Source organism: Tiliqua scincoides, chromosome 5, assembly GCF_035046505.1.
Source record: "Tiliqua scincoides isolate rTilSci1 chromosome 5, rTilSci1.hap2, whole genome shotgun sequence".
Lineage (NCBI taxonomy): Eukaryota > Metazoa > Chordata > Lepidosauria > Squamata > Scincidae > Tiliqua > Tiliqua scincoides.
In genome coordinates this window covers 111,993,076-112,007,652 of record NC_089825.1, presented here as the reverse complement: position 1 = coordinate 112,007,652, position 14,577 = coordinate 111,993,076, and the positions used below count along the sequence as shown (strand labels likewise).

The window sequence follows — 14,577 nt, the reverse complement described above, 5'->3', positions numbered from 1 at the left end:
AGCTGGCAAATAACCATCCTGCCTAGTGTCACCACCAACTTCCCCAGGTCCCTGTAGACCTTACTTCTCGCCTCTGTTCACTGGCCCTGCTTCTGGAACTTCCCTCCATCCACTCCACTGCAAGCAATCCAACTAGTGGATTTAACTCCTGGGATCTAACTCCCAATAGTGGTGAGGTCTCTATACATCCATCATATCAAGAACAAATATGTCCTCTGACATAGAGCATTCTTGCCTAGGTGGACAACAAGGACCTGGGGAGAGACAACCTGTTAAATAGACCTCCAGTCCACTGGTGGCAACTGGTTCCAGCATATTTCATCTCTGGTGGTCCAGGTGATACTAACCACAGTGCCACGGCCTCTTTAGGTGCAGAAACTGCTGGAGCATGCCAACTTACAAGTTAAGGTGATAATGGACCTTTAACAAGATCATCATTCCTATTAATGTTTCTGCCCAGCTGCCACTAGATGAATCAACAACATCAATAACTTCCCATTAGAAATCATTAATAGAGCAAATTTCACGTTGTAAGGCCCTGACTTTCACCCATTCAATCCTTTGTCCTTCTTATCCAAATCTCTTGCCTTTGCACCCACCAAATCCTAACCCTTTCCCAGCCTCTATCTCCCAGCCTGGGTCCATGCAGTCTTGTGCCAGAGATATTGCTGGCACAGGTCCAAATAGACCTGGCAGCTGGCCATGGGTTTATCCCAAGGCAAGGGAACAAATGTTCCCTTATCCTGAGGAGATCTCTGGAGGCCAAAACTCCCCTGCAGGATACAATAGGCACAGTGTTGGCACCCCTGCATCACCATGTGGGGAGTTAGTTAAGATTGGGATGAAAAATGCAAAAAAACTCCGTCTCAGGAACTGTCCTCCCTCAGTTAGGTCCTGCCTTAGCTTGGGATGCGCACTCCCTCCACTGCTCCTATGTCCTCCCTGTCAGTCTTCTTTTACTCCCAAACTGACTCAGGTTTACGTTGGGGAAGGTGGTGGCAGATGGCTTTATTATTATCTTCTTTCTTCTTCAGTGAACTCTTGGAGAACTTGTCTTCCTCTCAAAGAGCCTAGGATAGGGACTCTGACATGGATAACCTCTAATGGACTCTTCATCTTTTGCAGCTTGAACACAATTTAAAACATTGGGCCCTTTTCTGATATGCACTGATGATGAATTCAGAATGTCTATAATCTGGATCCAAAGTAAGTAGCCCCAGTAGCTTCATTAGCCAGGGTGGGCAACAGCAAGTGTCAGGTGCCCTGAACAAATCTAGGCTGACCATTTAAAATTATGTTTTATTTGAATGTGTAGAACAGTACAAATATGAAGATTAGAGATCTATTATAAAGCAAAATGAAAATAAACAATAATTACTGGGGGGAGGAGCTACAGCCCAGGCAACAAGACGCAGCTTTTAGAGCTCCGTCGTTCCCTCTGGTTTGTAAACTCCTCCAAGGATTTGGAGGGGCTTTTTCTGGCTAGGAGAGGCCAGGAAAGTGCTTGAGACTGGAGGCTAGCTAACTCTTGGGGAAAGCAACCCCAGGAGTGGGGCAAAGCCTGTCTTCATAGCAACAAATCGAAGGAACTCTGTCAGCCATTTCTGGCAGAGACAGCCTGGTTTCTCCCCTCCTTCTTCCCCTATCGCTGGGACTGCAGCTCCAAAGGAAGGAAAAAAACGTTTGGGGCCGTTTCTCAGTTCTTCAGTCAAGGAGTGAGTAATCTCCCAGTTTGATGTCTTTGAAGACCGGGTTATTTAGAAGATACAGTTGCTTAATAGACTGAGGGAATTTGTTCTCGGTGGAGAGAGGAGGAAGTGAAGAGATGGGCTCGGTGTTCCCTCAGAAACCCGCATCAAAGACGCTGTGATTTACAATTTGAAAGACTAAAGATAAGACTAATTAAGGAAATAATAACTTTGGGAAATTCAGAGCGACCTGCTGAGATGGCCTCGCTGCCTTTTTAAGCTGCAATCAACAAGTAAGGAAGAATAATCTACAGACTGTAAGGGATATTTCAAACACTGGATAAGGATACCATGAAGTAGAGAGACATCTAGTGGAGAAAAAATATAGATGACTTTCCATGGACTCTGATCTGCATCCTCTGCAGCTTGGACTAAACTTAAGAATGGGTATAATTTCTCATTTGACTGAATGGAGATAGAATGTATCATGTACATCACGTTTGCATTATAAAATGTGATTTTTCCTTCCTCTTGATCCAAGAACATACCAATCATTTTATGGGACACTTCCACCTTTATGATTTTTTCCCCCATCTTGACGAGTAAAGAAGCCTTCTCTGGAGCTTCTCAGAGCCCAGCATCCTTCTCTAAGAGGCCCAGAAAACTTCTCCTTTCTGACTTTGTCTCTTGCAACCTGAGTCAGCACCCCCAGCTCCCAGTCCAGCCTGCCTCCCACCCTCACCTCCCAATAGTGCTTCCCAGCCTCATAACCCTCCTTCCCCACCACCACTAGAGTCCCAGAACAAGTTACAGGTTTTTCTGATGTAGATGGTTTTAGTCTGATTCTTTTCTGATCCTCACTGATGAGGAGTTCAGGGTGTTTATAATCTGGGTCCAAAATAACAGCAGCTATGGAAGAGGAAAGGGAGGGAGAAAATAAGAACAACAAACAATTAGTGCTTCTCTTACATGCTGAAGGCACTTTACATTCATCATCACTCATTAACACAATGCTGAGACCAACAAGTGAATCAGGACATTGCTGCTGTGACATTCTCATACAAAGAAAGAAGATCAGTATCAGCTTGAGAAGAAACAGGATTCAGAGGTGACCTTTTTTTCTAAACAGCATCTCAGGTTAAAGCTGAGCTGGTTCATGAAAAAAGGATGCATTGTATGGGCTGACAGGCTGTGCTGAGGGAGAGAGAAGGCAGAGTTTTGTCAGTCACAGTAGTGTACACCAGCTATTCATAGATAACTGAACTGTGGACATTTGAGTGTACAAGGACAATCTTGATGGTCCAGAAGTCATACTAAACCTGCAGTTCTGATTGGTGACCACTGTCAATTGCCATTCAAAATTCTCTCCAAGAGTTCTTAGTGGTTTAGAACTATGGATCAATGCTCACCAGGACTGAGAGAACACATAAAATGATTGGTCAGAGTCTGAGAGGGACAAATTAAAAAGGGACAGCAGAGCAAGAGAGAAAGTTTAATTTGAGTTGTGATGACTGTGCTGCCAGTTTATCCCTCCACCACTAAAGCTACCACTGTTCAGCAGCTGTAGATCCCACTTTCCTATTTTGTGAATTATGTACATGCATTTATGAACTGGCTCTAATTATGGCCTTTCACACTACTGAGTTACAGCATCCTGTAGCTTCATTACCTGCATGACTCTGAGCTCTTCTAAATTCTATAATAGAAAAGAAAAATGCATTAGCTGCAGAGAACAGTGAACTACAAAAAATATGTATGAAATCATGGAACAGCCCAGTGTGCTTATGAACTGAATGAATTCATGTTTACCCAATAATACAAAATAAATCATTTTCTAGGACAGAAGAATAATTATAAAGGAAAAAAAATGGCTTACCCAGCTCATTTGCGATCCGGTCTGAAATGGAAGGATATTCCACTTAGGGATATTATTGTCAAAACATATGCATTTTTTTTCTTTAGACATGTACTGTAGGATACCACCATGAGATTGTTTAGTTGTCAGGCTGTTGCAGAGCTAAGATGGTGTAGTGGAGGTGGGCTTAAAACTGGAGGTTTAAGTGGTTCAGGAGGTGGTTCAGGAGGTGGACTTAAACCTGGAAGATCCAGATTCAAAACCCCATTCAGCTACAAAACTTCCTGGGTGATCTTAGCTAAGACACTGTCTTGGGCAGCCTGATCCTATCCTTGGTGGGGTAGCTGGGTATATTGAGCAGCAGCCCAAACAGACCACCGGAGTCTCCTCATGGGAAGGGAACTTTCATTCAACTATTTTGCTGGTGCAGACCGGAGAACCTCCATGTCAGGCTGAAAACCTCCATGACTGGATCTGGTGGAGCAGGGCTCCATTATTTGCCTCTCCCGGGTCGGTCACTCCCCTGCCCTACCCTCCCCCACCCAAGAACGTCTCCCCCCATCCTGAAAACCTGCACCATTGCCTAACGATGTGATTTACCATTGGGTACAACCACAGTGCCTTACATCCAGCACTGGGCCCAGCGTCAACTGGCACTGACCTGATGCCAGCGCTCCTTACTCAGAGGGTGCCATAAATGTGCTTTATGGCACATTTGCAACACCCAGTGCTGCCAATGAAGCTCAGTGTTGGCGCTAGGCCCAGTCGGGATTGGGCCCTTAGCCTCACTTACCTCACAGGGTTGTTGTGAGGACTAAAGGAGGGAAAGAACTATGTATATCACCCTGAGTTCCTTGGAGGAAGAGCAGTATAAGAACATTAAAAATAATATAGAAAATGGTGCTGTTTAGACATGAAAGGAATGTTGGCAAAAACATTCATTTTCAAATCCTACAATACCCTGCCTTCCCCTACAGGCTGCCAGTATAGTCCTCTGATACCTTCTGATCCACTTATTCAATCCCTATCCCCCCACCCCCAGAATCAGACATGAGTCTTCGCCTCACCTAACAGCTGTTTTTGTTCTTCAAGTCCACCTGTAAAACAATGACTTTGATTAGCACAACAAAAAGTTGAGAGCTTACACAGAAATGAGTGAAAAAGAGAGGGGGGAGGGATTGGAGCAACTGAAACAGGACAACAATCAGTGTTGACCACAGAATGAGTTCAATACAGTCAGCCATGTGGACAAGCAGTCATCTGATTACCCAAAGACACAACTAGTCGGGCTTTCATCCTACAATGAGGGAATGTGTCACATGACATAGCAATGGCAGACAGGCAGCCCAGTCCTATTGGGTATATACAGCAGTGCATCTCCCAATCAACCACCATAAGAAACGCAAGTGTGGCATCACAAACACTGTGTTGTTATTGTGTGCTAAAGAGCTACTGGTGCCAGTGGCTAGAGGCTTGGTGCATGCACCAGCGGCTCCCAGATGTCCTGCTAATGCAGGAAAAGGAGGGGTCAGTTGGGGGGAGAACTGGGGTGGAGAGCATGCAACTTCTACTCCCTGTACATTCCCTGATATAATAGGGGGCTGTAGATAATGAAGCAACAGAAACAATCATGAGAATGCAGGGGGGGAATGTTCGGGGACATGTACATAAGGTTGCTGTCACCCTCCCTGATTTGGACTCTGAGGAGAAAACCTATGAAGCATCATTGCTCTAATGAATATTAGTTGGAATCTGAACTATAAATGCACAATATTGATTACTCCAATGCTGCCTTCCAGGGTGCATTTTTAGCCACCTGCTGAAATTGTCAGTATCAATATTAACAGCCCAATCCTATCCTTCTCTGCCCCCCCTCCACCGATGCAGCCATGCCAAAATGGCTTGTGCTTCATCTTGTGGGGAGCAGTTGCAGAGGTCTCCTCTCAATAAGAAAGTGTTTCCCTTTCCCAGGGGTAAACATCCTCAGTGTGGAGGGGTCTACTCATACCTGCACTAGCAAAATTACTAGTGCAGGTCCCTGTGGACCTAGGTCACAGTATTGGGTCTGGTAATTGTATTGTATTGGCAACCTTCAGTCTCGAAAGACTATGGTATCGCGCTCTGAAAAGTGGATTTTGGATTTAGTGGCTGCTGCTGCCAGAAAACCCACCCCCTTCCCCACCTCACCCCCCCTTGTTGTCTCCCTGTTATGCGCTCCCCTCCCCAAGTTCCACCCTCCCCCACCCTTCTCCTGCTGTGTCCTGCCTCCCCTGCCATCCTACTTGGATTGGCATTTTCTTGATGATTGTCTGGCATGGTGGGGAAGACTCCACACCACTGCTCCAGCATCATGCAACTCCTTGCACTGCTGAAATGGTTTTTATGACTGCCCTAAGACAGTTAACAGTGACTGAACCAGTTCCACCAGTGTAAGATCCCAATAGAATTGAACAGTAAGACAGGGATTTATGATGCGGTGAGTGGAGGAGAGAAATTTTAAATTATATATTCAGATTAGAAGGATATCAAAGAAGACAGGTCTTTGTGTGCATGTTGAATATGAAGAGACTGTAACCTTTTGTTTTTGTCCATTTCTTTGTAGAAGAAGAGAAGAATGATGATGAAGAAGAAAGAAAACAGAGAAGTAGAATTGGTAAGCACAAAGTGATTTCTGGGATGTTTCACCAATTCTGTCATTACAATGGGGCAGGTGGAGCACTGGGTTCTCAAACGTCACCTCCTGCTTTGACTTTCTTATTTGCTACAGGGTTATGTGTTAAATGTGACATCCCAACATTCATTTGCCAGCCAACTTCAGAGCAGAAAAGCATTGAAAATATTGCATAGCATTATAAATATTAATATAAATATTTGTATTTATAAATATTTATATTTGTAAATATGAATATTAAGACAGATATTTACAATGTAGAAAGAAGTAGGCTTTAATTCAGATCCTTAGATTTGAAATTTTAAACTTAATTCAAATCTTTAGATTTGAAGGATAACACCCAAAAAATGCAGAGGTGTGTGTGTGTGTTCATGCTGAGTGTGAGGGCACTGCAACAGTTTCTTATCCATTTTTCTGCAGAAGAACAGAAGACTGATGATGAAGAAGAAAGGCAACCCAGAATTCAAGTTGGTATGTATGAAGTGATTTCTGATGCATTTCACTATTTTCCTGGTTACCTGATATGCACATATGCTAACTGACACTGTCTGACTTTGCTTTTCATCCACTACTTTGAAGAAGAACTGAAGAATGGTGGAGAAGAACTCCAAAAACATGAAATTCAAGTTGGTAGGTATGAAGTGATTTTTGGGGTGTTTTACCAATTCTGTCGTTATAATGGGGCAGATGTACCACAGGGTTGTCAATCTTCACGTCCTCTTCAACCTTCTTATCTACTCAGAGGTAAAATGCTGCATCCCAACAATCTTTTGTAAACAACTATGCAGTATCCTGGAAGCTCAGACCATGACATGAGTTCTTAACCATGGTTAGCCAACGATCATGTTTTCATATTATGCTTGAACTCAGACACTAACTATGAATTATGGTGCAATCTGAGATATTTTAAATTGTATATTCAGATTAGAAGGATATCAAAGAAAACAGGTCTTTGTGTACATGTTGAATATGAAGAGACAGTAACAGTTTGTTTTTGTCCATTTCTTTGCTGAAGAAGAGAAGAATGATGATGAAGGAGAAAGAAAACAGAGAAGTAAAATTGGTAAGCACAAAGTGATTTCTGGGGTGTTTCACCAATTCTGTCATTATCATGGGGCAGATAGACCACTGGGTTCTCAAATGTCACCTTCCTCTTTGACTTCTTATTTACTCCAGGGTTAAATGTTAAATGCTACATTCCAGCATTCTTTGGCTGGCCAAGCAATGTGATATTAAATTATAACTTATATGTTTATATGGCAATTATTAAAATGATGATGATGATGATGATGATGATGATGATGATGATGATGATGATACAGGTATTTATATACCACCTTTCTTGGTTGTCAGATTTATTCTCAGACTTTATTCAAGGTGGTTTACATAGGCAGGCTATTTAAATCCCCGTAGGGATTTTTACAATTGAAAGAAGGTTCTATCTTTCAAGAACCACAACATTCAGATGTTTCCTTCTGATCTGGTTTCACATTCTGGCCTCCATCCTCCCACGCTCAGAGCAGATGGAATAGCTCGGCTCAGCTTGTCAGCTGCTTCAGGGTCGCACGGTGCGGGTGGCCTCGAACTGATGACCTTCGGATGTTATCTTCAGGCAGATGGAGGATCCTTTATTCAGCATTTTGATATTGTATTTCTGAGCATGCAAACACATAACGTTATTGTTCCCTTGTCTGGAAGTAAGCCTTCACTGCCTGAAACAGTCTTCTTGGTTCTGCAACAGCAATTTTGCTGGCAGAAGAGCAAGTGGACCTGGGAAAGGGGATGGAGGCCGGGAAGGGGGATCGGATATTGGTGCTGCTGCTGGCACCATTACCACCCCATTCCAACTCTTGGCACACTCCATTCCCCACCTTGGTCTCCGCCCCATTCCTCTCCACCTGCCCACCCCCACTACCTGCCTGTCCCTGGTGCTGAGTAATCGGCACCAGGGCTGCTTGGCAGGCTGCTAGCATGCAGCCACTCACCATTTCCTTTGGCAGCCTGGCTGTGCGGAGTGGCATGTCACTTAGCTGGAAAGCACCCTGCACCATTGAAACACAAGTTCTGGCAGTGCAGAAGCCCAGAAGATTGGGCAGTACAGAGGACTGAGCAGTAGCCATAATTTGCTGGGACAGGCTGCTGGGTTTATTCTGGTGTTTGAATTCTAATGGGCAACACAATTACGGCTCATTCTGCCTAGTTTCTTGATACACGCGTATACTGAGTTTGACAAGATGGTTTCTTTTTTCCTTTTTCATCAATGTCTTTGCAGAAGAACAGAATTGTGATGCAGAAGAATGCCAAAAGCTCAGAAGAGAAAATGGTAAGTGTGTATCAATTCTGGGCAGTTTCAGCAATTCTGCCATGGTTATGAAGCCGATGTCTGCCTGGCTTCTTAAGCTTCACCTGTGCTTGAACTTTTATATCTGTTCATAGTTTACTTATAAATGCTGCCAGGCCCATCTGAAGCAATGGCGTCACTAGGGTTCGCGTCACCCAGTGCAGGATGCCAGCGCATCACCCCCCATGCAGTGGGTGGGGCAATACCCCAGGTGGTGGGCATGGTGTACCATCACTCTGCCCCCACTGGTTTTTTGGCTGTACCTTTTGATAGAACAAAGATAGAACACATTCTGCATGAAATTACGCATTGATTGATATATAACATGATGGTATTATTCCTCCAAACTGTGATTTCTGGAGCATTTGTTTCGCTCCAGGTGAATAGGATCAGGACCATACTGGTAGCCTTGCACTCTCCTTCACCTGATCTTCCACACCAGCCAAGGCATGTTTGCTTACTCGCGATGAAACGCGACCATGAGGCTTAGTTTTGCTTTCCATAGGGCTCAATACATTCATCTGCTTGGAGGGAGGGACTTTCTTCTCAGGTGTTTTTGGGGCTGCATTCATTGGATCAGGACCATTCTGGTGTCCTCAGATTCCTATCAGCCTGCCCTTTCTGATGGACTAAGGCAAGTTTGCCTACTTGTGAGTAAACGTGCAATACAGCTCACTTCCACTTTCCATAGGAATCCATGCATTTTTTGTTCTCTGTTTTTTTTTGGCCATAGCTTTTGATAGAAAGGAGACATTTCACTCTGGTTTTTTGCATTGCATTCCGCTCGAAATTCCACATCCAACGGTATATAATATAATGGGGTTACTCCTAACCACTGCGATTTTGGCATGTCACCCCCCCCAGTGTGCGTCACCCCCCCGTGCGTGTCACCTGGTGCAGCCCGCACCCCCTTAGCGACACCACTGATCTGAAGCTATTGTGGTGCATGAAGCTGCTCAAAGCTCCACCACCACCCATCTTTTGCATGGATTCTTGAATCAAAGCTGGAAATATGAAGTGCGTGAGATTGCTCCTACAGTGCTCTACATTTCCTCCTTTGTTTAAAGAGCCCATGCAGAGGAAAGGGCAGTCTTGCTCCTTCCCCCAAAAGGCTCTCTAAAAGCATCTGATGGAGGAAATTGAGGAAGTCAAATGGCTGCACTCCAAGGATCAGAATGCAGCAATCCCCACTCCTTCCTCTATGAGTTGTCATTACACAAAGCACACTGTGGGCCGCTGTGAGATACAGGAAGCTGGACTAGATGGGCCTATGGCCTGATCCAGTGGGGCTGTTCTTATGTCCTTATGTTCACACCTTCTAGGTTGATTAAGAGCTGGGTGGAGGAAGTTGGCCACAAATACAGTCATTTCTTTTCATGGCGGACCAGGGTATAGTTTTGAATTGGAGGAGTACTGGGGAAGAAAATTGGATGTTTTGCGCCTTGCTCTTTATCTTGTTTATGGAAAGTTCTTTCAGACGTGCACTGCACTCACTTACCTGGATAGTTGGCTGGCATGTGCCTGCGCCCTTCTTCCATGCACCTAAACACCAATGCTGTGTCTGGGAGTGAGGCTTCTATGTGTTTGCTGACAGGTTCAGCCAAAGGCCTCACAGCACCTGAGCAGCATGCCAAATGCCATCTCCGCTTACCTGGTGATGTGCTGGCGTCTGCTCCTCTAGTCCCTGGGAAGAGTGGACTGCACAAATATTGGTGCTCCATTCAATTATAAGATCTCCATCTCACAATGAATGGAGTATGCAATAAGCCAGAACTGGTGTCTAGAGTTCTTGTGTCTGAATTGCTGGCTGTTGTGTGCATGGAGCAAACTTACTGCATTGTTGCTTATGACAGTCTTTTCTCCATTCCTTTGTTTACAGAATTCTTAGACGCCCGTTTCTATCGAGGTGAGACTGCTTTAAAAATTAATTGGCAAAATGACACTAAAACAAAATGGGCACTTGGGGAAATTGTTCCCAGCAAATATCTATTATTTAGTTTAACAATATTCTTTGACTCTGCCGCTAGAACTACTGTTCTGGCAGTGGAATGCACTTTACGGTATCACAGATGCCATTATAGAAGCACATGTACCAATGTCGATAAGTTGGCAGAATGGGAGGAACAGGGCGTGGTGGACAGACTGAGACAGATAAAGGGTAGGGGTGGGGGCATGTCAGAGTAGGAAGGGGTGCATCCTGGCACAGGTGATTCATGCCAGGATTCATTCATTCATTCTTTCATTCTTTCTTTCTTTCTTTGTATGTATGTATGTATGTATGTATGTATCCATCCATCCATCCATCCATCCATCCATCCATCCCAACATGCTCCCTTTGTTATCTTGGACTTGCACCAGCTATCATCATCACCAATTATTATCATTATCATACTTATATACCACTTTTCAACAAGGATAGTTGAGCTTTTCAACGAAAAGAGTATAGAGCTGGAGCACATCAGAGGAGACCCATTAGAGATCAAGGGGAGTATGGAAGAGTAAGGAAAAAGGTTTTCCCTTACCTCTGCCAAGCCTCCTGATCCCCCTGCCACAATAGCATGCAGCAACAATGCTTCTCTCAGTGTCTTGCGGCTACCATATTGTTTTACACTGAAGACCACTCAGACCAACAGTATGTGATGATTTAAGGGGATTTCTGGGGCTGCCATCTGCTGTAAGAACTGAAGTATCAATGAAAAGATGAGCCTGAAGAAGTAGGTTAATGGTGCTTTTTCACACACACACACACACACACACACACACACACTGAGAGAGAGAGAGAGAGAAACTGGCCCTGTACAATAAAGGCATGCATATTTACATATTATCTTGATGGAGTCCCTGCACCAATCCTGTAAAGTATTATTATTCCCATATTGGAGGGTGACTGAGAGGAAGTGGCTTGCCAAAGGCCACCTTGTGTGTTCATGGCAGAAGGGAGATTCAACTTCAAGCCAAGGAAGGCTTGCTTCACCGTTATCACAAACCTTTCGTTCTATCAGATTTAAGACAAATCTGCCTTGTAAATAACATGCAGTCATGACATGTGTCGATACTACAGCGTATGATCCAGAAGGTGGCAACACTGTCTTTAACCCTTTCGTGCTTTTGAATTACCCCCCCCCCCTTTGCAGTGGATGTGATTTTGGACCCCAATACAGCTCATCCAAGACTGGAAGTGTTTCAAGAAGGGAAATATGTGAGGGACACAGGAGAAGTATTACCGGTTCCTAACACTGAGGAGAGGTTTGACTCTCACATGTTTGTCCTGGCAAGAGAGGGCTTTGCCAAAGGCAAACATTACTGGGAGGTGGAAGTTGGACAGAAAACAATTTGGGACTTGGGGGTTGCTTCTGAATCCATTTCTAGAAAAGGGAGGATCACACTGGCCCCCCAGAATGGCTACTGGGTCATAGGGCTTGATGGTAAGAAAGGCTACTGGGCTCGAACAGACCCCTGGACCCGTCTGGAAGCAAGTGGAAAACCCACTAAGATAGGGATGTTCTTAAATATTCCAGAGAGAAGTCTGTCTTTTTATGATGTCAACAGGAGAAGGAAGTTGCATACTTCTACCTTACCTTCTTCTGAGAAGAAACTTTATCCCTTCTTCTCTGTAGGCTCCGTGGTTTCAGAGCTGGATAGCCATCCCCTGGAAATTCCAGCATGGTTTAAAGAATAAGATGTGATTGCGGGATAAGAAAGATATCTAGAAGCCCATGGATTGCTTTTGAACATTGCAGGTCTTTACTTTGATCAGGATGGTTGTTCCAAAAAGCCTGTATCCAAAGAAAGTGAATCCTAACTAAGCACCATGAAGTTAGTCATGACTAACAAGTTCATTGGCATCTATAGTGCCATCTGATGCATGTCTATTCAGAAATAAACCTCACTGAGTTCAATTAGGATATATATCCAGGAACACGTATATAGAATTGTATTTGTAATCAGAAATAAATTTCTTTGGATACAAGTGAAAATGGGCTGATTTGGATTATATTTTTTATGAACCATTTAGTGACATTACTTTTGTACTAATAAACTGTGTTGAAAATTCATTTTTGAGTTTGTTTGTTTTTAAATTTAAGTGTATTAATCATTTTTATAAACAAAAGATGCAAAACTTTTCTACAAAAGTCTATACAAAATGATAACTCAAATGTCAAACCATAGATTCAGTCACAGGTGGATCAAGGGAGCCATATACTAGAGAGGATATATAATATATAGCAGTAGTTCTCAAACTCTCCGGGAATTTGAGAACTGCTATAAGTCTTAGTGGGAGTGTGGACTGGGGCTGGGGTGCTGCCCCAAAGTACCGCAGCAATTGCAGCAGCTTGGGGACCCAGGGGCTTGTATTCCTACTGGGGGAGGGAGTCATGCTGGCATCTGGGAGGGTCCAGGAGGCCTGCAACCGCCTCTGCAGGCTGTCCTGATGCTAAATTGGAAGTGCACGCCAATCCCCAATCACAGCTATTTCAACCATTAGGGAGGCCCACAGAGGGGACTGCAGGCTTCCCAGACCCTTCCTGAAGCCCTGCTCTTCCTGATAAGAACATAAGAACAGCCCTGTTAGATCAGGCCAAAGCCCCATCTAGTTCAGCTATTGTGTCAAATTTCCTCCCCCCCCCCCCCACTTTCTATTAACTCTGCATAGGGATTAACATTCATGTCATTACCCGCTGCAACCGTGAACTGAAGTATTGGGGAAGAAAAAGGAAACTATAACACTTGATGTTTCTGATTTACTTCAGTATATAGCAAAACATTACCAGTGTTAATGAAATCTCTGGACATTAGAGCCCAATCCTATGCATGTCTACTTGAAAGGAAGTGCAATTATAGTCCATGGGGCTTATTCCCAGGTAAGTGTGGATAGGATTGCAGCCAATTAGCCCAATCCTAACCTGCACTGGAATAGGCAGGCCAACTGCCTACTTATCTGTGGGTTATGTGTGGACTTATGGGTTGAGCCTTACTTATCTGTGGATTTTGTGTCCGTGGATCCGGCTCAATGCGGGTCCCCAGGACCCATGCTGAGCCAGATTCGGCCCAACCTGGCGCAGACCCTAGCTATGCTGGTGGAGCTGTAGTTTGGTCACCTCTGGAGGCTCTTTGAGTCTCTTGGATGCCTCTGTGGGCTCCAGAAAGCCTTCTAAGGCCACTGGGAGTCCTTAGAAGGTCACTTCTGGTTTTGCTTCAAAATGAAGTGAAATTTTAAGGTCTTATAAGGCCTTTGGAGGGCCTGGGAGAGCTTCCCCAGCCCTACAAAGACCTTATAAGGCCTTTAAACATCACTTCTGGTTTTGCCTTAAACACCTTTGTTCCAGCCTCGCCAACCCCTTGCGCCAGCCTGCCCAGGCAAACATACCCTTCCTGATGGGGATATGGCACTGGGAGGCCAGTGCGCATTATTACGCTGGCCTCCCTGACTCAGGAGTAGTTGCGAATGTTTTATGGCATGTTTGCGACATCCCCAGGCCCTTGTGCCAGCCAAGCACTTAGGACTGTGCTCTTAGTCTTCCATGGAATCACCAAACCTCTCCTTGATATGTGCTGTTTTGTTTGTTTTTATTGAATTTCAAAAATTCATATCAATGTAGGCCTCCAGGCTGCAAAATGTGCCTTGGCCTTAGCATATCTGAGCATAAGCAAAGTTCTGGCATATTCCAAGCAGAGAAGATAAGTCAAAGGACTTGTGCTTGCTTGTTGCTTTGCCTGCCAATAACCTCTCCCGCAAGTTCATTCCCTGCCATGTAGCCAGTCTTATCAGCAGAGCAGCTCAGCCATGCTTGACTTCTAAGCACCTTTTGTATTTCCATCCACATCATTGCTGCATTTTATGTAACCAGTTACAACTCTGATAATAAACAACCTATGTATATATACCCAGCGTTGGGAAAACCCAGCGTGGCTTGACATGAGTCAAGTTGCTCAGTCACTGCACCTGTGACTCAACTCAAAAAAGAGTCATAATGGGGGTACTTTCTGAGTCTCCTAGTCACCCATTAGCAACTCTAATGGA

At 44.4% G+C, this 14,577-nt stretch overlaps 1 protein-coding gene across 3 annotated transcripts; it reads left to right on the top strand.

Moving 5' to 3' along the window:
• The first annotated feature begins 1,149 nt into the window (after positions 1 to 1,149).
• On the top strand, positions 1,150 to 11,001 carry LOC136654290 (golgin subfamily A member 6-like protein 1). Of its 3 annotated transcripts, none has more exons than XM_066631243.1 (8): positions 1,150 to 1,206; positions 6,146 to 6,196; positions 6,635 to 6,685; positions 6,794 to 6,844; positions 7,230 to 7,277; positions 8,487 to 8,537; positions 10,435 to 10,461; positions 10,914 to 11,001. In XM_066631243.1, the coding sequence occupies exons 1-8, from the start codon at positions 1,185 to 1,187 to the stop codon at positions 10,976 to 10,978; spliced, it is 366 nt and encodes a 121-aa protein (XP_066487340.1). In that variant the 5' UTR covers positions 1,150 to 1,184; the 3' UTR covers positions 10,979 to 11,001. The 3 variants fall into 3 exon arrangements, with proteins under 3 accessions (XP_066487340.1, XP_066487339.1, XP_066487338.1); XM_066631242.1 differs by lacking the exon at positions 1,150 to 1,206 and adding an exon at positions 1,455 to 2,135 and having other exon boundaries at positions 6,797 to 6,844; XM_066631241.1 differs by lacking the exon at positions 1,150 to 1,206 and adding an exon at positions 1,455 to 2,135.
• The last annotated feature ends 3,576 nt before the right edge of the window (positions 11,002 to 14,577 follow it).